This window comes from Accipiter gentilis, chromosome 12 (genome assembly GCF_929443795.1).
Source record: "Accipiter gentilis chromosome 12, bAccGen1.1, whole genome shotgun sequence".
Taxonomy (NCBI): domain Eukaryota; kingdom Metazoa; phylum Chordata; class Aves; order Accipitriformes; family Accipitridae; genus Astur; species Astur gentilis.
Window position 1 is genome coordinate 30,760,872 of NC_064891.1, and position 27,650 is coordinate 30,788,521.

The following is a 27,650-nucleotide window of genomic DNA, read 5'->3' on the forward strand; positions in this document are numbered from 1 at the left end:
GTCACAAGTCCTGCCAGAAAACCTGCTCTGTGGGCTCCTCTCTCCACAGATCCGCAGGTCCTGCCAGGAGCCTGCTCCAGCATGGGGTTCCCACGGGGTCACAGCCTCCTTCGGAAACCCACCTGCTCCAGCGTGGGGTCCTCCATGGGCTGCAGGTGGATGTCTGCTCCACCATGGACCTCCATGGACTGCAGGGGGACAGCCTGCCTCACCATGGTCTTCACCACGGGCCGCAGGGGAATCTCTGCTCTGGCACCTGGAGCACCTACCTCCTCCCACTCCTTCTTCACTGACCTTGCTGTCCGCAGGGTTGTTTCTCTTACATGTTCTCACTCCTCTCTCCGGCTGCCGTTTTTGTCTGTCCCAACTTTTTTTCCTTCTTAAAAATGTTATCACAGAGGCGTTACCACTATTGCTGATTGGCTCGGCCTTGGCCGGCGGCGGGTCCGTCTTAGAGCAGCTGGTATGGGCTCTCTCTCAAACACAGGGGAAGCTTCCAGCAGCTTCTTACTGAAGCCACCCCTGTAACCCCCCCCCAAAAACCTTGCCACACAAAGCCAATACACTCTGTTACTCAGAAGCCTTCCTCAAAATGGGACAACCTTCCCAGAATAAAATCAACCTTCACAGCATCAGATGACTAAACTGCCTTGAGGTCAATGCTGCCTATTTCCTGCCACAGAAAGTTACAAAGCCTCTTCCTGATAAACAAGGCTCATGTAGGCATTTCAGCTGGGTTCTGAATTCCTGCAGGAAGGAGGCTGTGTGCACTTCTAGTTGGCTGGCTAAAACATTGAGACCTTCAGGATGCCCTGCACTGTGGAAATCAAAACAGCACAATCTGTGCAAGAACTCGGGAAAGCCACTTTAGGTGGAGAGCAAGCTTCAGACCCTGATGTAACTAGCCCAGCCCCACCCCCACCTATAGGTTTGGCTCCTGAGTTGGGAGATGAGTACACAGTGGTTCAGGTTTAGTACAGTAACAGCTCTAAACAGAGCACATTGACCTGCTCAGCTAAAACCTTTAGTTTATGTTCCCAGCACGTTCAAATACTACTCCTATCTCACCTGATAGAGACTCAGTACCCATATTCTCAAAAGCCACAGTGCTCCCCTTCCTCTCATCCACAAATAAAACATAAGCGGTGTTTCCTGCTCTCTCACTGACATTACTTGCCCCAGGCCCCTGCAATTCTTTTGATCCTGCTACCTGTCCCGTATCTATGAGATTATCACAGAGCAAACAGTTTCACTGCCTAAATCCAGGAGTCTGGCACCCTTGATGTAGAGTCCTCCGTTAGGTCTTCTTCCAGGCCTGAACACTCCTCAGGTGTCTCCTACCTTCATCTATGTCCCCTTCAGACTTCTGGCCTGGTGTTAAGTTATGCTGTTTGTACGATGAAAAACTTGGACTCTCATCTCCTCCTTGCCTGGAGGGGCTGAGCAGACTGGCAAACAGGCGTAGCTTTAGAAATAAATGCAGAGGCAAGGATTTGGCAAATCTCTGCAAGAGGCAGCAGAGTACTTAATTTGAAAAGAGATTATTCACAGCTTTAAATGAAACCAAAACACCCAAAGTGTCCAGCTAACAGAGCCACCACCCCAAGAAAATAAAGAAAAAAAAAGGGGGGGTGTTCCTAATTCACTAGCGGTATTCCCCTTTGCCTAGTGGCTTAAATACAGCTACATCTTGCTTTCAGGACACCTTGTCAAACCGGTTCAAAACCTGCCATCTCTCTGCCTAGCTGGTGACTTAGGGTTGATTCTGCACCAGAAATTTTGCAGGGACTCCTCACACATCCATTCCTCTTCAAAAGCAACTTCTGATAACCCACTGCCATCCGTTTCACTCTTGTAGCATCCTGATCCTGGCCTCACAAGCAGCATAATGGGAGTGACAACCAGCCTGTCAGTCCTTGCTGGGCAGTTTCTAAAGAGACAGAATACACAACCTTGTTACCATATTCAGCCCCACAATGCAAAACTCTAAAAATTTGGGGTTTTTAACTCAACTTTGGATGCATGCATCTGCACAAGTATACAGGGAAGAGCTCTGGGTAGACCTACACACCAGCCAGTGATTAACATTGCTGCATTTGTATGGGATTGCAGGGCTGTGAAGTCATTTCTAAAGACCTGTGCCATCCTACAGCAGTTTGTAGATTTGATAGCAGGGGCAGGAGAGGAAGAAGAGGAGAAACAGCTGACTTTCTGCTGTGGCTTTGTCACCTCTCTGAATGGCAAATTAATCACATACTTTGTGCTCCTTCAAGTTGCAACTGACCAGTGTTACAGTCAGAGCCCTGAGAAAGGGGGCAATGAACAGGATTGTGTCACAGCCAGCATGCGCTGCTGGCTATTGATAGATAGGGTCAACCGCTTTCAGTGAGGCACTTGTGCAATAGTTGTTACTGCCATAATTTGTCATGGATCCCCAGTTAGGATTTGTTAGTACAGCAGCAGGAAAACAAAGCAGGACATGGAATAATGACAGTTCAAAGTAAGTCTGAACTCAGCCCCTTCCCTCAGAGGGCAGAGCCTTTGCAAGCACACCTCTTGCTAAGTCTGCCAATTTTCACACAGCATCTCTCCCTGCAAGCACAGCCCAATGTTGCAGCCACAGAGTGAAATCAAAGCAAGATTCCCACCAAAAGAGCATGGGAAGTTGCTCACATAGCACTGCTGGTAGTTTTAGAATAGGACGAATTGACAATAGTATGGAGAAGAGTTGCTGAGAAGCCAGTTCGCAGCCCTCACAGGGACTCTACAGCTAAAAATCTGTGGCAGCCTAGCACCATAACACATTTTCACTTGCACCAGGATAATGAGAGGCATCTGTGGGCCTTGTGCAGTAACTGAGAAAGAGCAAGGCAAAACTATACCACAGTCACTTCAGCAAGAAAACAGGGACCTTGCCCCTTACCTATAACAGAGATTAAGAGTCTGTTAAAACTATTTGCTAATTGGGTTATTACACTGACTCCTAGACACGGAGATTTACAGATTAGATCAGTGGAAACTCCCAAGTGCAAAGTCGGTAAGGCCTGTTGCTACATCAGAAAGGAACGGCCTGCTTGAAAGGAGCAAAGGAAGTGACAAGGAAAAACCCCAATAAATTTATATTTTAGGTAAGTAACAGAAAGAGACAGGCTTGCAATCCAGCATCTTAATGCTGAAAACTAATGATAACAAGCAAGCCTCAGTTCCAAGTTGTTGAAACCTAGGTGAATTTCTGTGATGAAAGGTCCTGTTTTTTCCCTGGTATCTGCTGTTGGTGACCTTGGTACAGGCTTATAAGAACCTCTGAGAAGCACAAGCCCAGGCAGTAGTGCTACGGCCTTGGACTTTTAAAGTGGGGTTTGATTTGCAGCAACGCCAACTTTAGGAAGTCAGTGCTCCACTGCAACCAACATCAGCGATTTTAACTCGGTTGCCTCTAAGTGCCATTATACCCATGATGCTGCCTACAGGGCCAAAAGGACAGGCTTCTTGAGAGCAGCTTGGCAAGTCTCCTACCAGCTACCACGCTAGCTACCAAAGGCTGAAGAGCAAGCCCCCTGTCACCTTTGGTCCCAAAACCCCCTATAGTCAGTCACAAGCTTCAGTAGCCCAAACTATTGCCTTGGGCTACACGAAAACGCTGTAGACCTCCCTGCCCACAGGAGCCCTCCTAACTCCCAAACATCCTGCTCCACAGGCCCTCCCCAGCCTCAAAGTCCTTGCACCCCCTTGCCACTCTGGGCTCCTTGTCCCTCACTAGCTCCGGCCCAGCAGCCGCCACAGAGAAGACACATCCCGGGACTGACAGAGAGGCAGAAGGGAGGGAGATGGAGAACGACGGCCCGGCGTGTAATCGACAGGGAACCAAATTGTTCCCTGACATTGTGTAATTCATGTTGAATTAAAAGAAGACAATAAGGCTTACATACCAATCAGGAAGGGGGAAGAGACATACTGAGATTTAGCAGATGCTTTGTGTAAATAACAAGGCTTGCTTAAATGTTGTGTGAAGGTCACAGGAAAAGGACAACGGCTATAACTTACTAAATAAGGAGGGAAAAAAGACAACAACTATAACTTACTAGATAAGGAGGGAAAAGACAACAGTTATGATTTAGCAGATAAGGGGATTAGCTCTGCCATGACTGCACTTCTCCACATCAGAAGACATTCTACATCAAAAGACACTCTCCCTTGAGAAGATTGACCGAATCTGCCTAGTAACAAACCTGCACGAGTGAAGAAAGAGGAAGCAGGACAAGGCAAAGACTTACAAGAAAGGGGTGCATGAACTGTATATAAGGAATGTAACTATAACATAAAGTTGCCAGCTTTTGGCAGAGCACTGTCTCCCCGGCCGCCCAGCGCTGTTTTGCTCTCTTATCACTTGCTAATAAATTCGATCTTTTTATTTAATACGGATTGGCTCCTCCAATTTGTCACAAGCGTCAATAACAGGCGGAGCCGCCCCGCCAACGCCAAAGACCGAGACCTCTCCCGCCTGCTTCCAAAATGGCGGCAGTCGCACCTCTCCTCAGCCGCGCGCCGCCCGGGAGGGGCGGGCGAGCGGGACAGACCGCCCCGGGGCAGCGGGGCGCATGCGCGCCGCCCGGCGGCAAGATGTCGGCGCAGGGGGACTGCGAGTTCCTGGTGAAGCGGGCCCGGGAGCTGGTGCCGGGGGACCTGTGGGCGGCCAAGGCCTGGCTCATCACGGCGCGGAGCCTCTACCCCGCCGACTTCAACATACAGGTAAACGCCGCCGCACCGGCGCAATGTAAAGGAGCGCTGCGCCCCTGCACGGCCTTGCGGCGGGTGCTGCCTGCCTGCCTGCTGCTTCGGTCAATGGGGGCGGAGGGGAGCGGCGGTCGGTTGCCGTGGTGACGGGGACCCGGCTGCGTCTGCAACGACGCCGTCTCGTCCGTGACTCGCCGTGGCGACCGCGGCCGGGCCCAGCACCCGCGGCAGGGGCCAGGCCTAGCGCCCAGCTAGAGGCCTGGCCTAGCGCCCAGCTAGAGGCCTTGGCCGAGCATCCCCAGAGGCGTCCGAGCCAGTGATAGCTTGCAACTGCTTCCCCGCAAAAAAACCCCAAAACGCCCCTTGCGAAATTTGCAGAGATAAGATGCTCGCTGAAGGATTTAGTGTGGCCTTGCTTAGGCTATAAAGTACAGGCTTGGTGACTCTGTAATAGATAAGAAAGAGGGTAAAGGGAAGCAGGCTGCTTGTAAGTGGTTCCTCAGGGTCTAGCTTAGATAAACGGCGTCTGCTTAGAAGGGTGCATCCTCAAAGGCCTGGGCTTATCCAGGGGACAGCCTGTGGAGACTGCTGACAGCCACCCGGAACCCTCAGAAGACCACTGACTCTTCTCCTGGAATAAGAAAGAGCATGCGCCAAATAGATTAGCATATGTTAAGTAGTTCTCGGAAATCTGATGAATATGTATATAATGTAAAGATAAAAACTGTAGTTTTTGAACACGGGGCGCCACCTTGGCGAAACGATTCGTGTGTGCGCCCAGCGCTGCAATAAATGATGCCTGCTTTCTAAAACCTCAAACGGGTCTTGGAGAGTTTTTGTAACCAGATTTTTGGTAACACCAGAATCCGTGACAGAGGCAGCCGTGTTTTGCAGCCCAACACTCCTTTGCAGACTTTCTTCGTGGTGTTTCACTCCCCTCTGAAGAATGGACAGGGTGGCTGTTGGGAAACAGCTGGGCAGCAGTGGTGCTGCAGGTGCTGAGCCTCTCACTGTGGTGTCCAGTGGTTAAAAATAAAGTGGCAAGCTTGTAACTGCTTGTTGTGTTTCACTGCAGTAAAATCCACTCCTATGAGTGCTTTGCGAAAGAGGTGAAAGTGTTGGTTTTTTAATAACTGAGGGGTAGGTCCCTTTCTGCTTCATGTGTTTGCACGTGATGAAACATTTGGGTTTGCTGTTGCAAGAAAATAGCAATTTCTAACAGGGATTTAAAGTACCTCTCTTGCCTATGGCACTGGTAACAGCTTGGGGTTTTTGCATTGCCTTTGACTGGAAATAAACCCTGGTCGAAGAACTCTTTAAATTCTCACTAAGTTTTCTACTTGTATAAAAATAAAGCCAGCATGTTGATATCAGAGTACTTATCACACAGAAGTTTGTGCCTAATTTAATGTGTGATTACATAGTCTAAAGTTGGCTCCTAATTTCTACAGCAAATGTTGCAATCCTTTCGTTTTCTGTTATTCAGACTGCTCTGGCAACTTGGGGACAGCTTTTTAGAGTGGAAGGACTGATGTGATTCATAAATGTATTCAAGAAAGCTAATGTTCTGTTTTTTCCATCTTGCAGTATGAGATGTACACTATTGAGAGGAATGCTGAAAGGACAGCGTCTGCAGGCAGGCTGCTCTACGACATGTAAGTAATCAGAGCTGAAACTCTACAGTTATGCCAGGTGCTTGTTTCCATAAATGTCAGAGTTTCCAAAAATATAATGTGAGTGTTCTTGGAAATCTGTGTGCATAAATTAAACAGAAAAGGTCTGATTAATTAAAAATAAACAGTAAAAAGGAAGGTTTTGTCTTTGAAACAGGTTTTGAGATCACTATGCGTTCCTTGTCTCAAACTTTATTACAGGTTTGTGAATTTTCCAGACCAACCTGCTGTATGGAGGGAAATTAGCGTTATTACATCAGCATTAAGGAATGACTCGCAGGACAAGCAGACACAATTTTTAAGAGGTAAGGATTCTATTCCGTGAATAGGGAGAGTCTTGAAGGAATCTAAAGATACATATCTGGTTACATATCTAGTATGACAAGTAAATGTCAGTCTTTTTAACTTTGCTTGTGGGCTGCAGATTTTTTTGCTCAATTCAGCCTTAGAGACCTTATTCGGTGTGTTAGGCTTTGGAAACACAAAGGGACATGAGAAGCTGATTCTCACTGCTTTGTCTCTGATATGGGTAGACTAAGTCTGCCAGAACAACAAGCACTTAGAAAAGAGATTGCGTAGGGAACAAGTGGAATGGGACTTAGGAATCATTGTCCCACCAATTGCAGAGAACAATGAATGATCTTAAAAATGGGGTGAATTCATACGTATGAAATGAGGATTATGAAAATGAACAGTGACCAGAAGGGCTTGGCGTTCACTGCTGGCAACCACAGGCAGTTTTGAAAGCAGGATTTACATCTGACAAATTATAATCTGCTGTTTGATTACATGCTTCAGAAGCTCTAAGGATAAGCAGTGTGTAACTCTGTATACAGGCTATTCCAGTTAAGGAAACGTTTGCTTTTTCATGGGGTCTGTTTATTTTTCAGAGAGAATACATAAAACTTACAGGGAGAATATGTTGGTTTCTTTTAGTGTCTCATTGGAATTTTAAATTGAAAAATCTACCTTTTAATAATGAAAGCATTAATTGTAGAAGTGGAATGTAGGTAAAAAAAATAAATGAACATTCTTGAAAAATCATCTTAAAATGTCAAATATTTAAGTATTAGGTTTTTAAGTATTCCACTCATTAGCACTCTTACTTGCTATTTCAAGTTCTGTGCACCCGAATAAACACAGATAACTATTCATATGGACTTATCTGAAAGAAACAGATGGGGTTTTTTTTCCAGGCTTAGATATTAAAGGCAGAAAAAAAGTATAAGGAAATCTCTTTCACTCTGCACGGCAAGGTGATGTTGACTAGTTTTTTACCCATTGTCAGTCACCTTTACAACTCAGACATAGCAAGTTTAACATTTTGAATTTTTTTTTTTAAGGATTATTTGAAACCCTTCCTGGTCGGGTCCAGTGTGAAATGTTACTGAAGGCCACAGAGCAGTGTTTTAACACGTTAGAAAGGGCAGAAATGCTACTACTACTGCTGCGACGTTTCCCAGAGACCGTGGTGCAACATGGGGTAAGAGAAGAGAAGCTGATAGTAGCTATTCAGGAGATTGGCGTTCTGTTTCTTGAGATTTTGTTGAAATGTATTTTCCTTTGCTTAGTGAGAGGGTGAGTCTTTTTATTCATGTTTAATTGTGACTAATAGTTCAGATTGTGGTATCTTGAGGTTACCACTAGGAAAGAATTGGGCAGAAAACAAATGGAAGCAAATAAAACAAATTTTTGTTTTGTAAATACAAAGAATATTCCATGGGTTTTGAAAAAGCAGAATGGCACAAAAAAGAGTGTAGAGGAGTATTATAGTCTAAGAAAGAATATTGCTTCAGCTTTTTGTCAGTAAACTCTCACTGAGGGCAGAGTGCTTTGAGGTTACGACTAGACTCTAACAAGCAGTGTGTTTGCTTTGACTTAGGAAACTACATCTGGAGCTCTTCAAATGGTGACCTACTTTATTTAAGGACAGTTTAAGGATAGTTTAAAAATAGTTTAAAGAGTATAAAACCTGTTAGTTCTGAGACTGACTTACGCTAACATGTTCTAGCTGGTACTAGCATCAGGCACAGTGCACACTTACTACAGCTCAGGTGACAAGTTGCAGCTTCAAGGCCTGGTACCTCTATTGCTTCACCCTGTCTGTGCACGTCTTTACCGATACCGTTGCATGCACGGTTTTTCTCTTGGTCTTGTTCTGCTATCTTCTGGCATTGCTTTTCACCTGTTACTAAGTAGAGCTAGTTTAAGAGACTAGCACATGAAATTGCCATATAGTGAATTGCTACTCGTGCATCCACTGAATTATTGTTCAACTCCATTGAATTGCAGCTCAATAAGTTCCTAAACCCACTGGTCCAGTGTTTGATTTTCACCTCTGCTTAACAGGTGGGCCTTGGAGAAACATTATTAGATGCTGAAAGTATTGAAGACCAAGAATCCCCAGTGAATTGTTTTAGGAAATTATTTGGTAAGAAAATATTAATGTTCTTGTTTTCCTAGATTCTGAGTTCAGTAAACTACCGTCAAGATACTAAGATTAGAAAACTTCTTTAGTCAGAAGAGGCTCAGGCCACATTAGGCCAGGCAGACCATATGGTACAAATTGGTATTACACTCATTCATGTGAGGTTTTTTGTGATCCTTTGTGGTGTATGGTCAGCCAGAGATGGAGGCTTACACTGCTGATTGAGAAACCTTACTTAGGACAGATAGAACAAAAAAACCCACAAACCTAAAGAATTTTTTGCTTTGTTTTCTATTTTAGTTTGTGATGTTCTTCCTCTAATAATTAACAACCCTGATGTTCGACTTCCTGCCAGCCTGTTATATAAATACCTGAATAAAGCAGCAGAATTTTATATTAACTATGTAACTAGATCTACGCAGACAGAAAGCCAATATCAAGGTAAGAATATTTTTACAAAACTAACCTTTCTTAGGATGTATTTCAGTATTACTGAAGTGACATCCATAAATGAAGAATGCATTACTTTTATGTAATGTATCCCATAGATAAGGATTAATAATTAATAATTAAAATTTGATGTTTATTCGTTCTTTGGTACCAAAATACCTCATGATGCTTCAACTACTTAGTCGTGATGCTCATGAAGCTTCAACATATGTACTGAGAGGTAGGACAAAATGTCCAAGATCTCCTTATCCAGCCTATCAGCTTTCTTGTACGAGGAGGCAGAAATGCCTCCTGCTCCCTGTTAGCCTTCTCAGTAAAGAATGGTTACCCTGAAAGCTCTGATGTACATTTTGATATGTCTCCTTGAAAATAGATCGGTTTATGAAGAGAAAAATGTGCTGGTTTTCCTAGGTTCGCAAGATTCCTCTGATATTATGTCTCCAAGCAAGCGTAGCTCCCAGAAATATGTAATAGATGGTCTCACAGAGAAATCATCCCAGATTACAGACCCTTGGGAGAGGCTATTTAAAATATTGTCTGTGGTGGGAATGAGGTGTGAATGGCAAATGGATAAGGGAAGAAGGTGAGAAATGTGTACTTTTCTGGGTATTTCTTCTCAAGGAGAATTTAACTTTTTAATTCTTCAGGAGATGGTTTGAAGAAGGATTTTAACGTGAGGACATTTTGTGTAAATTCAGTGCAGCTTTTCCTTCTAGACTGTACAATGTAAAGCAAAAAGTGTGGATCCAGGGAGCACTTTCAAATTGGTCTCTAAACTAAGTCTTTGTTGATGAAAGTCATGCGTAAGAGCTGTAGAACTGTGGGGTATCCTTCCCTAGGTGCCCCCACAAAGAGAAACATGGTAAATGTTTAGTGAAGTTTCAGTGGTGTGCATTCCCAGCCTCCACTGACTTGCAGCTGCGTGATTTCCTCAGCCAAAACATTAAGTTTTTCATATTCACTATGCATCCTTTCCTTTAGTTTTGGAGTCTGTGTAACATTCTGAATTCTTTTTGTCTCTCTTCCTCAGAAGTTTTGGTGATATTTTGCATCGAATGAAAGACCTCTGCAGGTACATCAGTAACTTTGATAGCGATGCACATGCTAAATATAAGAATCAAGTAGTGTATTCCACAATGTTGGTCTTCTTTAAAAATGCATTCCAGTATGTCAGCAACATCCAGCCATCGCTCTTTCAAGGTTAGTTTCTAATGTTTCAACTTTTGTAAAGAGTTCTTTGTGGTTTCATTGCTAATGTCTGAAAGATCTTTTCTCATTAGTCTTTTGAAACTATCACCTTACAAAGTGACGTGGGTCTTTTTTAAAATGCTCCCAAGCCATTACTCTTACCAGCAGGAGTGGTTCATGACAACTGCTGTAGTGGATCAGACCAAAGATCGATCTAACTTGGCATTGTGGTTTCAACCTTGGCCAGCAGCAGTTAGTTGTCTAGCAAAGAGAAAAGTAACAGACCAGATGTTATGGGAAACATCCCTAGGATTGATTCCTACTCTTCATCAGCATCATGTTTGTTTCATTTTCTTCTCTGATTCTGTTTCTTTGAAGCTCACATTTTCCTGGATTCCTTCAGTCAAAAGATTGTACAAAAAGCTTCCACAAAATAAGTGAAGATTAATTTTTGCATTAGGAACACACAACAAATCTATAATTAATCAAATAAAAAGTGAATAGGAAAAGATTTCCTGAAATTCACAAGCTTCCAACTTGGCTTTCTTTGTATAGTTTAAGCATAATCTTTAAGGTGTGCTTTGCACATTAATCCTAATGTGTAATTAATTTGTAAGTTGAACATTTAAAGCATGAAATGTTACCTGTGCTTTTTCCTACCTGCTCAAATCTGCATTTGGGGCATATCAGATTCCTTGGAACACCTTGGACTGCTTCTTCAGGGATTGACTGGACTTTTCAGGGTGGCCCAGAAGCCGAGGGAAGTTCTTTAACCTCCAGCTTGTTTAGAACTTACTGAAATAAACTGCATCGCAAAGAGGAATTTTCAGCTCTTAACAATGTGCACTTCCTGCTTCTTCACTCACTGCTAGGGAATCCCTTACAACAATAACAATTGTCACCATAGGTAATTAGTACTTACTAACACTACAATGACTGATTAATGAGAAAAATTACGGTTTTAATACTGTGTGTTGTGTTCATAAGTTTCATCACAGTTTCCTGCAAGGCGGAAGCAATCATTTGAGTGATGAAACAATACAAATGATGGGCTTTAAACAACTTTTACAGAAAGCTGGCTAATCAGTTGAACAATGTCAGTAGATAGCTAAGCTCAGAAGAAAAATGACATGGCAACTTGTATGCAAAGAACATGTAGTCACTTTAACAAATATGGGAACTAACTTGAGTTGAGCTTTTTGTTCTATCCAGAGGAAAGAAGAGTTACGTTGGGGCAGTGAGATACTTCAGTTGTGCATATAGTTTTAGCTGCTTGATTTTGAGTTGAGGAGGAAAGGAAGTAAAGCACTGGTGAAAATGTTCCTTTCTAAGTTGTACAACTGAGTATGTTAAAGCTCATGTTTTCAGAGTGAACCACCAAATAAAGAATGTATACTGAGATAGCAGAAGGCAGTCCCTTTGGTGCAGCATTTCTGGTACCCTCTGTCATTTCCTGACATCAGGAAAATATTTCCAAGACATCTTTTACTGAGTTCTACTTTAGCATTAAAGTCCAGTGGTATTCAGTGCCTTTCATATCCTTTCTATCATTAGGGTTTTTCCTCCTTCTTTTCAGAAGGCTCACTGTAGAAATGTAGAATCGGACATATTTTGGAGGGTAGTGGTAGGGGAAAAAAGCTGTCTCTTCCTTAATCCAGTAGCTCTGAGCTTTGATCTGTGACTTTATTTTCATGTGCATGGACTTGCAAGGAACCTCTTGAGTGAAAACTTTTCAATGCATTTTTCTTACATAATTTGTATCTGCCATGCTGGAGACTTGAGAAATGAATGAGGCAATTCACACCTCTCATAACTTTCAGGCTGCCTGCAGGCTTGGCAGGAGTTGCTATTTGGGCTGATGCTTTTAGGGGTTTATTTATAACACTCTGCTAGAAATCAATTAAAACTCTGTAAGCTTAGATTCTAGAGCTCGATTAGACAGAAAAAGACAACATTTCTCTTTGTATGGTTGTGTAACTTTCAGTAATGTAAGAGGTTTCCAGCGCAAGTCCAGGGTGAGGTTAGGTTTTGGTTTGGTTTAGGACTGGAGGTTTTGGAGTAAAGGCTGCAGTGTGCTTGCCTGATACTGAGAAGAGAACATTTCTTTAGAAAGCAAAGCACTTGTACTGATTTGAATGAATACCAGTTGAGTAAAAGAAAAGCCCACTCTTTTCTTCTCAAGTGTTAGAAGTAGGCAGCTCTTGAGATTCTAGTAATAAAACTCTTCCAGCATCACACCTGTGGTACTTTCATATCTGTCTCTCCTGGATGCTGTTTCCTACATTATGGCTTGTCTGTATTTTCAGTTAACACAGGTTAGATTCCAACACAGTGGAATACATGATGTTACAGGAGAGGTGATTTCAATGTGTTGTAGCCTTTGTGTAGGGGACATTTCAATGGTAGTATTTAGTTTGAATCTAGTCAAGGGAGATAACATTATTCGTTAAGCAAACCAGGTTGTTTTTTTCTTGTAACATTAACTTCTGTTGTAGTGGACTCCTTACACATCACTTTTGAGTAGATGGGAAAAGCTTAATATAGGCTCTTTTATGCCAAGAGATTAAATGGATTGTCCTTAAACTAAGCTCTCAAATTAGTTCTTTGCAATTATGAATGAGGCCTTAGCCTCATACCTCTCTGCAAATAGAAACAGAAGAAATGCACATACTGAAAATACTCGTCTGCACTGCTGTCTTGTCTGGTGGAGATTTCAAAAAGGGAAAACAGGTTAATGGATTTCCCCTTTCCTTTATATTTCTCTTTGTCTGAGCTTTGCACATCTATGTATAACTTGATTGTGCAAAAGGAGAAAATGTTATTGGAAGGAAAGCTTTCTCGGTAGGGGCCATGTACCAATGTTGTTTGAGATTTAAGAAGTGTTTCTGTTTTATATCTAATGAAACTTAAACACTGAGGTCTGAAATAACAGGTACCAGATCCCACTGGATGTTCTGTGACACCAGTGAAAGTAGAAATTATGTCTTTAAAATGAGGCTTCTCTAGAGGCTTTGGGGAGTGATGAAGGGCTCTGGCAGTCAATTAAAGGTTTAATTCTGTACACTGAAATCAGTGGGGGCAAAGCTGACACTGAGTGATCCTACTAGGGAAATCTTGTGATAAAATACACTCACTTCTTTGAGGCGTCAGTCCCTGTCAGCATATTGCTTTGGTTTCTTATGAGAATGTTTTGAGAATATTGCTGTGCTTTGCCATGTTTGTGGCTGTTAACTTCAGAGCCATTTGTTCTGTTCGCCTGTCAAATAGTTGTGCTTTTATAGAAGCAATTAATGCTTGATGAGAGAACACCTGCTGCCTGAGTATATCTTGTGACTGCGCCATAAGAAAAGGATTCAAAGATATTCTGAAGCTCTCAAGCAAACTCTTGTGACATCTGGTAAATGCATTCAGACCTTTATCATAAGGCTACTTTGAGAAAACCATAGCTTTACCAGCAGAGTTTAAGCTCATGCAACTTAAGTGAATTAATTTCAGATTGTTTTCTCTAGCATTATATTTGTTACTTGTGAAGGAAACAAAGCCAGCTTAATGTAGGCATGAGACCTTTCAGATCAGTTTAGAGCAATCTTGAATTAATTTATCTTTAAATCCAGGTCCAAATGCTCCAAACCAAGCCCCACTGGTTCTTCTCGAGGATGTGACCAACATCTATGGTGATACTGATATTGATCGTAACAAACACATACACAAAAAGAGGAAACTTGCTGAAGGAAGAGAAAAAACAATGGTAACTTTTCTAGACTTCTCGTTTCTAACAAGAACGGCATTGGTACTGGGATTTAGACAATAGTGGTTTTGACACAGATGTCATAGACGTATTTTTAGAGCTACCCTTGAATAGCTGTTTGTGACCACAATTTGCAAACAGATTTTTTTTTTGGCTAAAGCCAGCAAGAATAAAATGATTTTTGTAGCAATTGCTGTAGACATGTATGTGCTGATGTGAATACTTTTAACTTGAAGGAGTTCAGCAGAGACTTAAGAAGCTGTTAAAAATGGTAGCTATAGCAGTCAGATGTTCTACAGCTAAACCTCCAAATTAGTTGACTTTTCATGATTGGAATTGTGAATACATCTATTTATTTAATAGTAGAAAACCACTCTTTTATAGAATTTCTCTGCTGGTAGAAGTACACACTTATACAAGAACTATGTTTCCTTTGCATTATGCCACTGTAGGCTTAAACTGAATGATAAAGTGCAAAGTATGTACGTACTTTAACAGATAATTTGGCTGAAGCTCAGTGGTGGTACGCTGTGTTTAACAGAGTGAATTCTTTTGGGATACTGTTTATCACACTGTACCACTGAGTTTCTTGGTAGCAAAACAGATTGTTCTAATATTAAAACAATTTAAGTGAAAAGTTACTTAAAAGCACTTCAACTAGAACTTTGGCATCCCTAGTACAGAATTGTTTTCCTGTGTTCAGTGGAACTTCTGTGACTTTAGAGTCCTTTGAAATAAGTATAAATTAAGAAGTGAATCTTCTTGTTTTATGCTGACTCTTAAGCAGAGCTCAGATGATGAGGATCCTTCTGGGAAGGCACGAAGTCGCCATATTACAGTAAACAAGGCAGATCTTGCAAACTCTATTGAAGTATTAGAGAGCTTTAAACTGGCAAGAGAGAGCTGGGAGCTGCTCTATTCTCTGGAATCACTCGACAAAGGTAAGGCTAACTGCAGGCAGAGTTGCACTTAGGCTTCATTGCTGTGCATAGAAGTCATTTTACTGTTGTTAAAATAGAATTCCTGTCATTGTGAGTCCTTAAAATTGAATTTACTTTGGGTCCTGAGTATTTTCTACCTAAGTTCCAATAAGAAGCTTTATCAGTTGTTGCATTTCTCATTATTTTGTTCCTGGATTTCGTTTCATCCTTCATGCATCTTTGCTTATTCACCCCCACTTCTCTTGGAAGCAGCTTTTGCTGAACGAGCAGTTGGTTAGTAGTAATGCTGACAATACTTGGTAAGAATGTGCTGCTAATGGCTGCTTTAGTTCATGTCTTTACTGTGTCTTCTCTCCCTTTCTGATAATACCTGGTGTGATAATTTTGAAAACAAATTTCTCTTCTAAAAAGCAGGCAAGTAGTACCACCTACCTGCTTTTAGATTTGCTGGGTGCTGTGAAGAAAAGTATAATCAAAACATGATTGTATAGGAGGACAGTATCCTAGATTTGAAAGATTTCACACTCTTACTGTTTTGGCTTTTCATTTTTAAGTTCAGCTTCTTTTTTTTCCCTAGATAACTGATTTTTAACCCAAAGCTGTGAAATGCTTCATTTTGTCTTCTACTTTTTCTTCTCTGACCACTTACACAGAGTTCACCAGAATTTGTTTGTCATGGAAGACAGACACCTGGCTTTGGTTGAGAATCTTTCTTACAGACATGATCATCTACCAGGTAAAAAAAATAAAGTAAAAACTAGTAAAAATGACACCATTACGTTGATCTTCCTTCTAGTGAATAGCTGTTCTGATTAGCCAGTTTCGCTGCTTTAAGTGTCTACCAATTTTATCCTTTAAAGCATGACCTTTTGGGGGTGGAATCATAGCATTGTTACCACAAGCTAGGCACCCTACTTAGGATATTCCTGTCCCAATAGCAGTTTGTTGAGTCCAGCTAATTTTGGCATATGGAAAAGGCCTCTGCGTTGGCATTTTCACCAGTAGATATACGTAGTGTTGTGGAAGAAGAGTGCATTTTTTTCATCTGTCAGTGCATTATATTGGAACACAATCAGAGAGAATAATCTTCAAACAGCAGAAGATTTTAACATGTCTTAGTTAAAATTTATCATTCTCCTCAGAAATTAGGTTGGCAGTACTCATTCCAACTGCCATCTACAGAACAAAGCTTGCTCTTTTATATTTTTCTCTGGGTGTCTTTTATTTTTGCCTGCACTTGTGCCTGAACAAGAGCTATTTCAAACTTTATTAGTCTAAATAAAGTAATGATTAACTGTGAAGAGCATGATTATTTGTTTGTTATAAATGCAATTTTGTAAACAGGCTTTTTAAAGCAGAATTCTGTTTGTCTTCTTGCTGCCTTGCAAGGGATTGATTACACTCCTGTACACAGCACGTCACTGGGGAATGTTCTGCTAGATTAAAATTTTGAAGCCCTGTTACTTGGATATGCTCTGTTTTGAAAGCTTTCTGTAAGGGAATTTTTATTTCTGTCTTTCTACCTGTTGTATACAGAAGTCCCTAACACTGTGTTTTTATATCTTTTTTTTTTAAAGGGGCAGTACAAAAAAGCAATTAGCAGCCTACATCACTTGGCAGCTCTTCAGGGCTCTCATTCTCCACAGCAAATTACAGGACAAGGATCACTAGAAAGTCAGAGAGCACTAATCCAGTTAGCAACATGCCACTTTGCCCTTGGAGAATATCGGGTATGTATAGAATTCCACACACTGGTCTTCCATCATCTGGCCCTGTGGTTCTCATTTGTTGTCTTCCCTTGAATTTTCCCGTTAGCCTGCTTTCAACAGGGTAGCAAACATAAGCCAGCGTCTACTGAAAAATCCACACTTCACGGGGAGCAGAATTGCACTTCGTGGCACATTGACTGTTAGCATCTCTCTTATATACTCTATTTGGTGGTTATGATTTGGGGGGTTTAGTTAGGATTTTCCATAGCTACAAGTGTTTGAATCGTCTATAAAGGTAACGTTAAATTTGAATTCCTTAACTTTACTGAAACAGTTTTAAATATTGAGGGAAAATTCTTAGGTTATAGGCTTTCTGAGGCAGGGGAAAGAAAAGGTTTATAGAAAAGAAACTTCTGTGATCATCTTAGAAAAGAATTAGTTATCAAGTGATAGTATAAGAGACTCTAGAACAAGATTGTCTAGCCTGACCTCTGAACTTGCTTTGCGTTTGCAATACATATTTTGTGGTTTTAGTATTACAGGAGTGCATGGTGGTCTGAGGTCAGTCAGTGTCAGCGCTAATAGTAAAGGCTGGGTCTCTTAGGATCTAACATAATCCTGGTACTATTGGACAAGTCTTTTTGTCCTTTCCAGTTTACTACTTTTTCATTGGAAATGTGGTAATACATGCCCACAGACCTCTTATTGTCTCCAAGAAATAGCATTAAAAATTCACTGCATTCCTGTCATGCTGTCAGATTGCCATTCTATTTTTACCATAGTATCATGGTTTAAGCCCAGCCAGCAGCAAAGCACAACGAGGCCGCTTGCTCACTCCTCCCCGCCGATGGCATGGGGAGGAGAAAATATAAAGAAAAGCTCGTGTGTCGAGACAAGGACAGGGAGGGATCACTCACCACTTATGCTCATGGGCAAAAGACAGGCTCAACTTGGGGAAGAACCAAAATCAATTTAATTTACTACCAAACAAATCAAAACAAGGATAATGAGAAGTAAAACCAAACCTTAGAACACCTTCCCCCACCCCTCCCTCCTTCCTGGCTCAACTCCACTCATTATTTTCTCTGCCACCTCCTCTTCTCAGTAGCACAGGGGGACGGGGAATGGGGGTTGGGGTCAGTTCATCACACCTTGTCTCTGCTACTCCTTCCTCATCAGGGGGAGGACTCCTCACTCTTCCCCTGCTCCAGCATGGGGTCTCTTCCCACAGGAGACAGTCCTTCACAAAATTTTCCAGTATCGGTCCTTTCCGCAGGCCGATCTTCAGTCACAGACTGCTCCAGTGCAGGCTTTCCCATGGAGTCATAGCCGTTTCCGGGGACATCCCCCTGCTTCGGCATGGCATCCTCCCCGGGCTGCAGGTGGGCATCTGCTCCCCCGCTCCCCTCCGTGGGCTGGGGGCACACAGCCTGCCGTCTCACCACGGGCTGCAGGGGCATCCCCTCCTCTGGCGTACCTCCTCCCCTCCTTCTGCACTGACCTCGGGGTCTGCACAGGTGTTCCTCTCACATTCCAATCTTCTCCCCCACTGTAGGTTCTTCTTAAATACATTAACCCAGAGGTACTACCCCCATCACTAATGAGGTTGGCCTTGGCCAGAGGCAGGTCTGACTTGGAGCTGGGGAAGCTTCTAGCAGCTTCTCACAGGAGCCACCCCTGCAGCCCCTCCCCTGCTACCAAAATCCTGCCACACAAACCCAATACACATGGACAGAACATGCTTTTAAAAACTATTCTAAGAATTAATCTTTCAAAATAAAATAGTTTTTGATTGTAGTTGTATTGATCTTAACGCTCTTGAAATGAAGCATGCCAATACATATTTTTTCACAATTAAAATGACTTATGTAGGCCCTCGGAGATTGTTTAATGACAGTTTGGCTGAGCAAAAAGGTGTAGCTAAGTCACACATTAAGTCCACTCAAGTTCTAGCGGAGAATTTTTGTGATTATTTTTTTCTTTTGCAATGTCAAAGTTTTTAATCATTATTAACATATCTGAATTTTAAGAACTTTAATTCAGACTTAGCATTATCACAGCTCTCTTCTTTTTATAGCAAACATGTGAAAAAGTGCTTGACCTTGTGTGCTGTATTTCACTTCCAATACAAGAAGGAGGTAAAGTACAAGAGGAGCAACCTAAAGTGAAGTCTAAATTCAGGAAAGGTATGGAGTTGCTACTGCCCTAAACTCAGTATCAGTTCAATTTTAGTTCATGTGTTTCAGTTGAGTATGTAATTCTTCTCTTTTTGTGTTATGAAAAGGGAGGAAGTTCTTTATCCCCTCTTGTTTTTGTGAGTCGTTTTCCTGCTGGTACCTGTTAAATTATATTGGTGGCAAAGTCCTACCACAGGAAAAGAGAAATGAAGAAAAAATTTTAAAATGTGTAACTTCATGTTTTGAATCATTAATTTACCTTCAAAGTTTTCCCCCCTACCTGAGATTTGACAACTGTAGATTTGTTTTGCTCCATTCTAATTTCATTCAAACTTAGATAAACATGAGACCCCTAAAGAAGTGTATGATAAACTGTTCTGTTGCAGGGTCTGATTTGAAGCTTTGGCCATGTACCAGTAGAGCTATCATGCCTTACTGCCTTCATCTATTGTTAGCTTGTTTCAAGGTAAGCTGTAGTCAAGGCTTGAAATTCTCTTGTGTCTTTAAGGCCTAGTTTATGTATCTGGGGTCCTGAGACTGCATAGCCTTATCCCCGTGGTGTGACTAGGAGTAAAGGGCTGTTCTTGATTCAAGTGCTTCTTACCTAAATGGGTTTGTGACGGGGGGCTCTGTTTGCAGGGGGAGGGAGTGTTGGTGGAGGAGCGTTTTTGTTCTCTCTTTTTTCTCTTCTATTCATTTTAGTTTTGGGCAGAGGAGATAGAATTAATCTCAAAATATTTTTGTCTGTATTCAGACTTCTTTTATAGGTCAGTGGAGAGAATGGGGTATTTTGGCTGGAAATCTCCAGCCTATTTTAAATGTATATACTAGTGCAGAATGAATTATGCTCCTGAAGAACTTTTGTATTTGCACAGATGTAGGTGAGATGAATCCCATATATTTTTAAAAGCAACATGTGTTTCCTGGTTGTCTCAATGTCATTTTTTTCCCTGAAGCTCAGAGCTTTCACAGACAGCAGAGATGATATGGCGCTGGGCCACGTAGTTGTTCTGCTTCAACATGAATGGCCAAGGGGTGAGAATTTGTTCCTGAAAGCCATCAACAAAATCTGCCAACAAGGAAACTTCCAGTATGAAAATTTTTTCAACTACGTCACAAGTATCCTTTCTCTAACCAACAATGTCTTTGACATCAAAAACTGCGTGCTGGGGTGTTGAAAAAGCTGTTATCTCTCTCCGTGAATCATATTCTGTTTTTATTTCTGTACCATGCAAGCCTCTTGTAATATGTGGTAGCGGACAATGGACTATAAATATGCCTCCTGTCACCTGTTCCGGCACATCAGAGTATCCTTAAGTACACTGCAATTGCACTTCCATTCAGAAAAACAGAAGCAGCTTGGGTTTCTCGTGCAAGTGATGGCAGTCTTTTTCAGTAAGATATGTAGGGCATTGTACTACAAGGTTGTTAACAAAAATGATAAAGTGGTACCTATGCTTCAAAGAGTTGAATGATTTTGGCTATTGTTTATGAAATGCTTTGTGTGGTTAAGATTTCTTGGTTACGACAATGAGCTATGTCAAAGTTCACGCAAAGCACATCTAATTTCTATATTTAGGTTATCTGACATACGCTTTCATCAGCATACACACATGCGGACAATTTAGTGTTTAACCTAGAGAGACAGCCAGTCATGGTCCCCAGGAAGCAAGGGGTCTAACTCCTGTCTGAGACAACTAAAAAAGCCCTGGTGTTAAAGGAAGGGAAAAAAAAAAGAAGAGAAGCTAAATAAGGGACCAAAATAGAAACCTAAAAACGGTGGTATGTGCCACCATGGTGGCATTTCCTTCAGTCCCAGCCTCCGTATGCACTGCTTTGATAATCTGCAATGCAGGAAAAAGAAGTAAAAACAACCAGGGAATTTGTTTGGAGAGGTGTGCTTTCTTTACCTCTGTCTAGCTATACATAAGAAGAAATGAAGAAAGGAAAGAAATTGACTGATATGTGTATTTTGCACTTTAAAAAGCCATTTCTCATGAATTTGTGGAGGATTAGGAATACATGCTGTGATTATCTTTATCAATTTTGAGATACTTCATTAGTTGTTCATTCTGACTGTCCTTTCAGCAATGTGGCTTCAGATGTGAGGGGTAAGAAGGAATGTTCTCTATCATTTTTTCCCTACTCAAATCTTTAACGTTTTCTTCAGATATTGATATGTTGGAGGAATTTGCCTATTTAAGAACACAGGAAGGAGGGAAAATCCATCTGGAACTGCTGCCAAATCAAGCAATGTTGATCAAGTAAGCATAAAAAAGCATTTACTGGTTGTTTTTGCTCTCATGTAATCTTCTGGACAGTAAGTTTGTCATGTCTTTCAGTTTAAATTTAAAGAGTTGGCTAAGGAGTTCAAACAAGGCTGTGAGTTTCTTTTTCTGACTTTCCTGCTGATCTGTGAATGCTTTTTGGGGGTTCTTCAACTTTAAACTCCTTTTACAGAACTTTATTTTTAAGTGTGGCATTTGCTTTAGAATGATTCAGACACTTGCACTTTGCAGGAATTCTTTAAATAATTAGGCATGAGTGCAAGGTGGTGTTAATAATTTTGCTGAACAGTAATGCTGAACAGAAAGCACTATTTGTTGTAAACAAAGTTATGAAAGGCCACTGAATGATGGAAAAACAAGTATAAGACATAAATTAAATTACACTCCAGGTAAACTCTAATAACCTTTCTGTCAGAACTAGCAGGTCATCTCTTGCTATGTACTGAACAAGCTTACTCTGCTTAGCTTATTACGAGATGCTGAAGGAAATTAATAATTTGGATTAACTTCCTAGGTGTTCTTAGTTTTGGGTCAAGACTGAACAAGTATCTGCTGTAGGGTTTTAGTGGCAGAATGTTTTGGAATATCCTGGTTGTTTATTAGAACTTGTGGTATTTTGCTTTGTAGGAGGGGGACTGCTAAAGTTTGTTGAAATTCCAGTTTGGGTCAATGTATTCTAGCTATTCATTAACTAGAAATGGGCTAAAGCTTTCAAAAAAATGGGAGCCTAACATTAGACAACTGGATCCAAATCTGGACTAGTAAATAGATTTTCCAGAGTTCTAGGTAACCAACACAAATGCTTAATTATGTGACAGAATTTTCTCTTTTAAGCTCTAGATTTTCAAACTCTTACCCTTGCTATATCTCACTGCTTGTAACCAGCTGTATGAAAACAAGTCAGGGTATGCTGCACTATGTATGATATTAAGTAAAGTTTTGTCAGCTGGAGGGCTTAGCACTGAAGACTACGCCTGGTAACTTCTTAGCTGCTATCTCAAGTTAGTTGCAATAATTCAGTGCCATTTCTCTGTGTCATGGCTTTTAGTTTGATTGGTGGGGTAGCTGTTACTTACTGTTCTGACTCCACCAGTCAGGAAGTAGGTAGCGAGCAGTATTTCTAGCAAGACAGGAATATGTCTTTGACCTCCTTTTGACCAGTGTTATGTTTCCTGAATGATGGAAATGCTTGTAGAAGAGCGGTCCATTTCTTTCTGCTTATTCAGCCAAAACTGCCAAATATCCCATCCAGCTGGAAAAGCTGTGTACAGTGTCTGTGTCTCTTATGTGGCCGAGATGTGTAGGACAGGAACCACTTCATCAGAGAGCTCATGGGAGGGAAAGTTCAGGGTGTAGTCCATTAATTGGAGATGACATCTATTCCCCTAGTACCCCAGATATTTTTTTAGCTGGACTAGGTATGAGGCTCAGGGATGGTGTCACTCAACAGTGTTGACCTCAGCAGCACTAGTTAGCTCATGGTCTCCCCCAGCTAGGGTTTTAGATAAAGTGCACCAGCACAGTTCCGTTTCCTGGGTCAGTGGTTGGTAGTCTCAAAATCTGCAGACTGGCTTTCATCTTTCAAAACTACCACTAGTTCTGGTTGTATGAGCTGCTGCACTATCCCAATAATGAGCTGAGGCACCTTAGATACTGTTCAGTCATGCACAGGAAGACTCTCTGAGTTTGCCACAGCAGTCCAAAGATGAAGCTATTGCTCCTTTGCCTGATCTTTCCTCAGCATAAATGTACGTAGCAATCCTGCCTCTTAATTGATGGGAAATGTATTACAGATATTACATGGTTTTTATAAGGACAGCTTTTTGTTTTGTGGCTTAGAGGACTTTGTCTCCCCAGGTGAATTCCACATTTTTCCAGTACTTTTCCTCAGTACCTTATACTTTATAGGAAATTATATTCATTTTTCTGAACCCAGGAAAGCAAACTGCAATGTGGTTTTCAAAAGCTGAAGGAATATCTTGGCAGCCTGCAGACTTACAATTGGGTCCTGCAAAATATATATACATATAGCTTTGTATATACAAGCTTGTAAGCTTTCCCTTTGCTTGTATCCATTGTGGGAATATGAAGGTCCGTGGTTTTGGTTTTAACTGGTGACATAGCCAGCTCATTCTGTTTGCACTGTCAACAAGACTTCTACGATGAGCTTGGAATGCAACCACTAAGTGCCTCTGAACTCCATTCTAGACAAGCCAAGTTTCATAGTTTTACTGATTACACATGTCAGTAGTGGCAGTGTTAACTAGTGAGGTTAAAGAGGAAAAGAACAACATGCAAGGAATGACTGATTAATATCACGCTCCACTTTTTGATGAGTCTTACTCTAATTAGTCTAATCTTAGCCTACCAAACTGTGTAAACTTGATGTGAAAGCTGTTGAGTGTTCTGCCTCTACTCACATTCCCATCACATCTCCCCTTGGGGACAGAGAAGGAAAAGCTCAATTGGTTTGAAGTGGAACAGTATCTTGAAAGTGTGATTTTTATTCTGATTGTGCACTTGGGTATGTTTAGTTCTGACTGCAGATCTTGCAAACAGTAACAAAGACACAGTTGTGCAGAATCCCTTTTGCAAACATCTGCCACTCTGGGACCAATAACATCTTGCTGTTGCTTTGTATTTTCTGTTCTCCGTGTCCATTTTTGCAAGTAGTGGATTCGTTGACACCAAGAACTCTTGAAAAATTATCTCATTTGAGTAATTCTTGTGAATATTTTATTTTGGGTTATTGTAGCTGTACTGTAGAGTGTTTCTGTACTAATAAAATGCCCCATGTTTGACTTTTATAAGCATAGCTCTCCATCCATATTCATTAATAAATTATAGATCCTAACCAAAATGCCCACCTGTGAAATCTGAAGGTAGGCACCTAACTCGATATTATAGGCATGTAAGTGCGAGTCTTGCTTCTCTGCTCCCTTCTTAGCATCTATGGGGATGAACGATGCACTTAGTACTTGGGTGCCTGATAAGATTTAGGTGACGTTTGGAAAGACTTAGGGTCAGAAACTGTACCTGTTCTGTATATACCAAATTTCTCATTTGTCCTTAGGTGGGGCATTGGATTTGCTCTAGGCTGGACGTGTGAGGTTATTATCTTGTGTTATAGAAAGCACACAGAGATAAGGACTTAACGTCACTGAGAAGACAAACTGTCTTTCAGCTGAGATGCCTTTTGGTGGCTAGTTCATGTGGCCCTCCTAGTCATAAATGGGAGGTTGCTCCGAGTGGGCATTTGTGCTCTGACATTGTGACATCCTCTAACAGCCATTTTTGTATGCAGTTTGAATTTGAAAAAGTGAAAAAGGCCATCTGTGGGCTAATGAAAAGATACTTAGGCAACCTGTAACAAACACTGTCATGTACTCAACTTGGCCAATACCAGCTGCGCATGCACTCGGCTTGGGCTCAGCAGCAAATCCCTTAACTCCAAGTTGTGGGCTCTTCCAGTTCGCTGACGCGCTCTTGCCAGCTCTGCAGGGAAGCTGTGGTGCTGCAGTGCTTCTCTGATTAAGTCTTTTCTGATTGACACGCTTCCTGGGAAGAGCTACAACGGTTCATTGTAGTACAACTGTGAATTGTTTTTGCACCTACCGCTGTTGTTTCTCCCAGTGTAACTGTCCAAAAATATGTGTCTATATTTAGACCGCAGTTGCAGAACAGCCTTGCAATGAAATCTGGGGATATTTGCATGTTTGATGCTGTTAGGGTTCTGCACCCCTTTGGCTGTTTGGTGGTCAGATTGCTGTGTGGCCTCACCCTAGTTCTTTGCTCCTTTTTCTGGAGAGTTGTTTTGCACCAGAGGGGGAGTTGGTGTGTGGGTGTTTGAATGCTGCTATTTGCTGTTTTTTAAAGGACTTCTAGCCCTCCCATGGGGTTACTGCAGCAGGAATTCATACCTGTGCTACAGCCCAGCATACAGACTGCTGACAGGTACCAAGTGGAAAAACCCTGCTCATAGTGTGCTGTGTTTTGTCAACATGTTTTACTGCCCATGGTTTTCAGCAATCTGTTACTCAATATTTATCTTTTTTTTTTTCTCCATTTGTGCCTACATTGCCTGGCAAACCATGTTGTTCTATTATAACATTTATTTTTCTTTTTCCCATAAGTTGCCAGTATCCATGTCTTTTCAATTTAATAATCACTGTTGAATTTAAACAGAAATGTAGAAATCCCCCAAAATGATACCGAAGTTCAATCACATATTAGGAAGAGTATAATCCTTTCTTTTCAAGATACTGGTTACTGGATCTGTTTGTAGCTCTCTTCTTCATTTAAGTTGTTCTGAATTCTGTTCCCTGTTTTTCAGCTGTTACATGACACACATCTTCAAAAGTGCTGCTGGCTTGCTCAGTAGCTGTGAGGTTGCATATTCTCCTTTAGGTTGTAACTGACCATAGCACTTGGCTGCCAGCAATGTTTAAGACAGTAAAGATGGAAAACAGGGCTCATCCCATAACCTCTGAATATGCTGGAGTATTTTCAGTGCAGTTTTGCTTCACTCAGCCTAGCTCATCAATGAATTGCCCGGTAGTCTCCAGGCTAGTCTCTCCGTAACGTGTGGAAAAGGCAAAGGAGATATCTATTGTTTTGGCAGAGAAGTCTCTTCTGAAATGCTGGATTTTCTGATTTAAGTGAAGGTGGGGTGGTATTGTTGGTGAGGGTAATTCCCAGACTTTCCCCTTTCTCATTTCCAGCATCTCTGGATTGGCACAGGTGCCCTCACCCTTTTTTTTTTTTTTTTTTCTTTTCATTTCCTTTCTGTCTTTCAGTGGGCTTGCTGGGTTCAGTCCAGCTCTTCCTTTCTTACCCATGACTCAGGACTTGTCTCAACGTTAGCATTATGCTTTTCTCTCTGATTTAATTTATGCTGCTCCTTTAGTAGTACTAGGGCTCTCATTTCAGGGCATATCTTTTGCTTCCCTTCCCAAGTAGGGCTTGCAGGTAAATGTTACAAAGTCTTCATCTTACTCATCCAGTTCTGGACCAGTGTGAGTAAAGTGTAGTGCTTTGGTGCTGCAGAACATTGTTTTAAGGACAAGATTTAGGTATTGAGTGCTACAGGCCAGCAAGAGGCCAAAGAACTGTTCATAAGAACAGCCTTTAACAGGGCAATATCCCAAGTTTCCCCAGCCAGCACTGCTTTAGCTTGCTTAGTAGCTGGACCTTTGTTCTGTTTGAAAACAAGTCCTGAACTTCTGCTCAGAATAAATGTAATCCCTGCCTGGTGTCTAGTATCTCCACAAGAGCTGGCTTCTACTGATGCAGTCTCACTGCCTGGCTTGATTTGGGCTTTGTGTTGGCCTGTCAAGTGTTCACTGCGCCTTTCATTAGTCAGAGAGTTATCGGGCCCACAGGATTGTATAGCTCCTTCCTGCACTTTCCTACTGGTACAAGATGCCCTCTGCTCTTTATGGTAGCAGCCATCTGTCCCCTTCCTCCAGAGAAAGCAGGTTCATCTTTTCACTCTTCTTTCAACCCCAGCCATTCATAGAAGTGATTACAAGGAGGAAGTGGCATGGGCTGCAAAGGTAGAGAGAAAAAAACCCTCTCCTATCCCCAAGCAAGAACTCTGTACATGCTGGGTTAAGAAAAGAGATCTTCTGTTACCCAGAACAGCAACGTTTCCCCTCCCCTCCAACAGTCATAATCAAAGCAGTGAAAGCATAGACTTTTGCGGAACTTCTAACTGTTGAAAGATGTTTTTTTTTTAAAAAAATAACATAGTACAGGCTATTTGGCTCTCCTTATAGAAATTCAGGTATGGACAGCAGATACATAGTAAATGACATGCAGCACTTTTAAATTACTGTAGTGCACCAAATAACTGTTATTTGATTTTGTCTGTCTCTCTCTCCTTCATGGCTTAAGGCATCATACCGTTACCCGGGGTATAACTAAAGGAGTGAAAGAAGATTTCCGCCTGGCCATGGAGCGCCAGGTCTCACGCTGTGGGGAAAATCTCATGGTGGTCTTGCATAGGTTCTGCATTAATGAGAAAATACTGCTGCTTCAGACTCTTGCTTGAATGGACTGGATCATGATGCAATGTCTCTTACGGAGAGAGGGGAAGGCTCTTAATTGTATAAACAGCGGTGCGGCTGTGGAAAATCACTTGTCCAGAGTCAAAGAAGTTCCCGATGAGTTACAGGTTCTGTAATACACAAACACTACTCAGTGTTTGTTCACTGCTTACTTTTCTTATGGGGGTAGATCAAACTTTATAAATAAAACTTTGTTTAAGAAGTCTTCTGTAATGTCCTATTTTTTGTTGTTTGTTTTTTTTTTTT

General features: G+C 41.7%; 1 protein-coding gene across 4 annotated transcripts; it reads left to right on the forward strand.

Annotated features, from left to right (window-relative positions):
• Positions 1-4,582: 4,582 nt before the first annotated feature.
• On the forward strand, positions 4,583-27,606 carry INTS10 (integrator complex subunit 10). Of its 4 annotated transcripts, none has more exons than XM_049815416.1 (18): positions 4,583-4,749; positions 6,322-6,389; positions 6,609-6,712; positions 7,751-7,890; positions 8,757-8,838; positions 9,136-9,276; positions 9,697-9,868; positions 10,316-10,485; positions 14,088-14,221; positions 15,006-15,162; positions 15,816-15,898; positions 16,740-16,892; positions 18,949-19,057; positions 19,435-19,514; positions 20,005-20,167; positions 21,219-21,312; positions 25,213-25,290; positions 27,232-27,606. In XM_049815416.1, the coding sequence occupies exons 1-18, from the start codon at positions 4,621-4,623 to the stop codon at positions 27,386-27,388; spliced, it is 2,214 nt and encodes a 737-aa protein (XP_049671373.1). In that variant the 5' UTR covers positions 4,583-4,620; the 3' UTR covers positions 27,389-27,606. The 4 variants fall into 4 exon arrangements, with proteins under 4 accessions (XP_049671373.1, XP_049671374.1, XP_049671375.1 ...); XM_049815417.1 differs by having other exon boundaries at positions 15,009-15,162; XM_049815418.1 differs by lacking the exon at positions 25,213-25,290.
• The last annotated feature ends 44 nt before the right edge of the window (positions 27,607-27,650 follow it).

Excerpts from the sequence above, each read along its gene's own strand:
- INTS10 (XM_049815416.1), top strand. The coding sequence starts at position 4,621 with ATGTCGGCGCAGGGGGACTGCGAGTTCCTGGTGAAGCGGGCCCGGGAG. Across the intron at positions 9,277-9,696 it reads GACAGAAAGCCAATATCAAG|GTTCGCAAGATTCCTCTGAT; the intron begins GTAAGAATATTT and ends TGGTTTTCCTAG. Across the intron at positions 9,869-10,315 it reads CAAATGGATAAGGGAAGAAG|AAGTTTTGGTGATATTTTGC; the intron begins GTGAGAAATGTG and ends TCTCTTCCTCAG.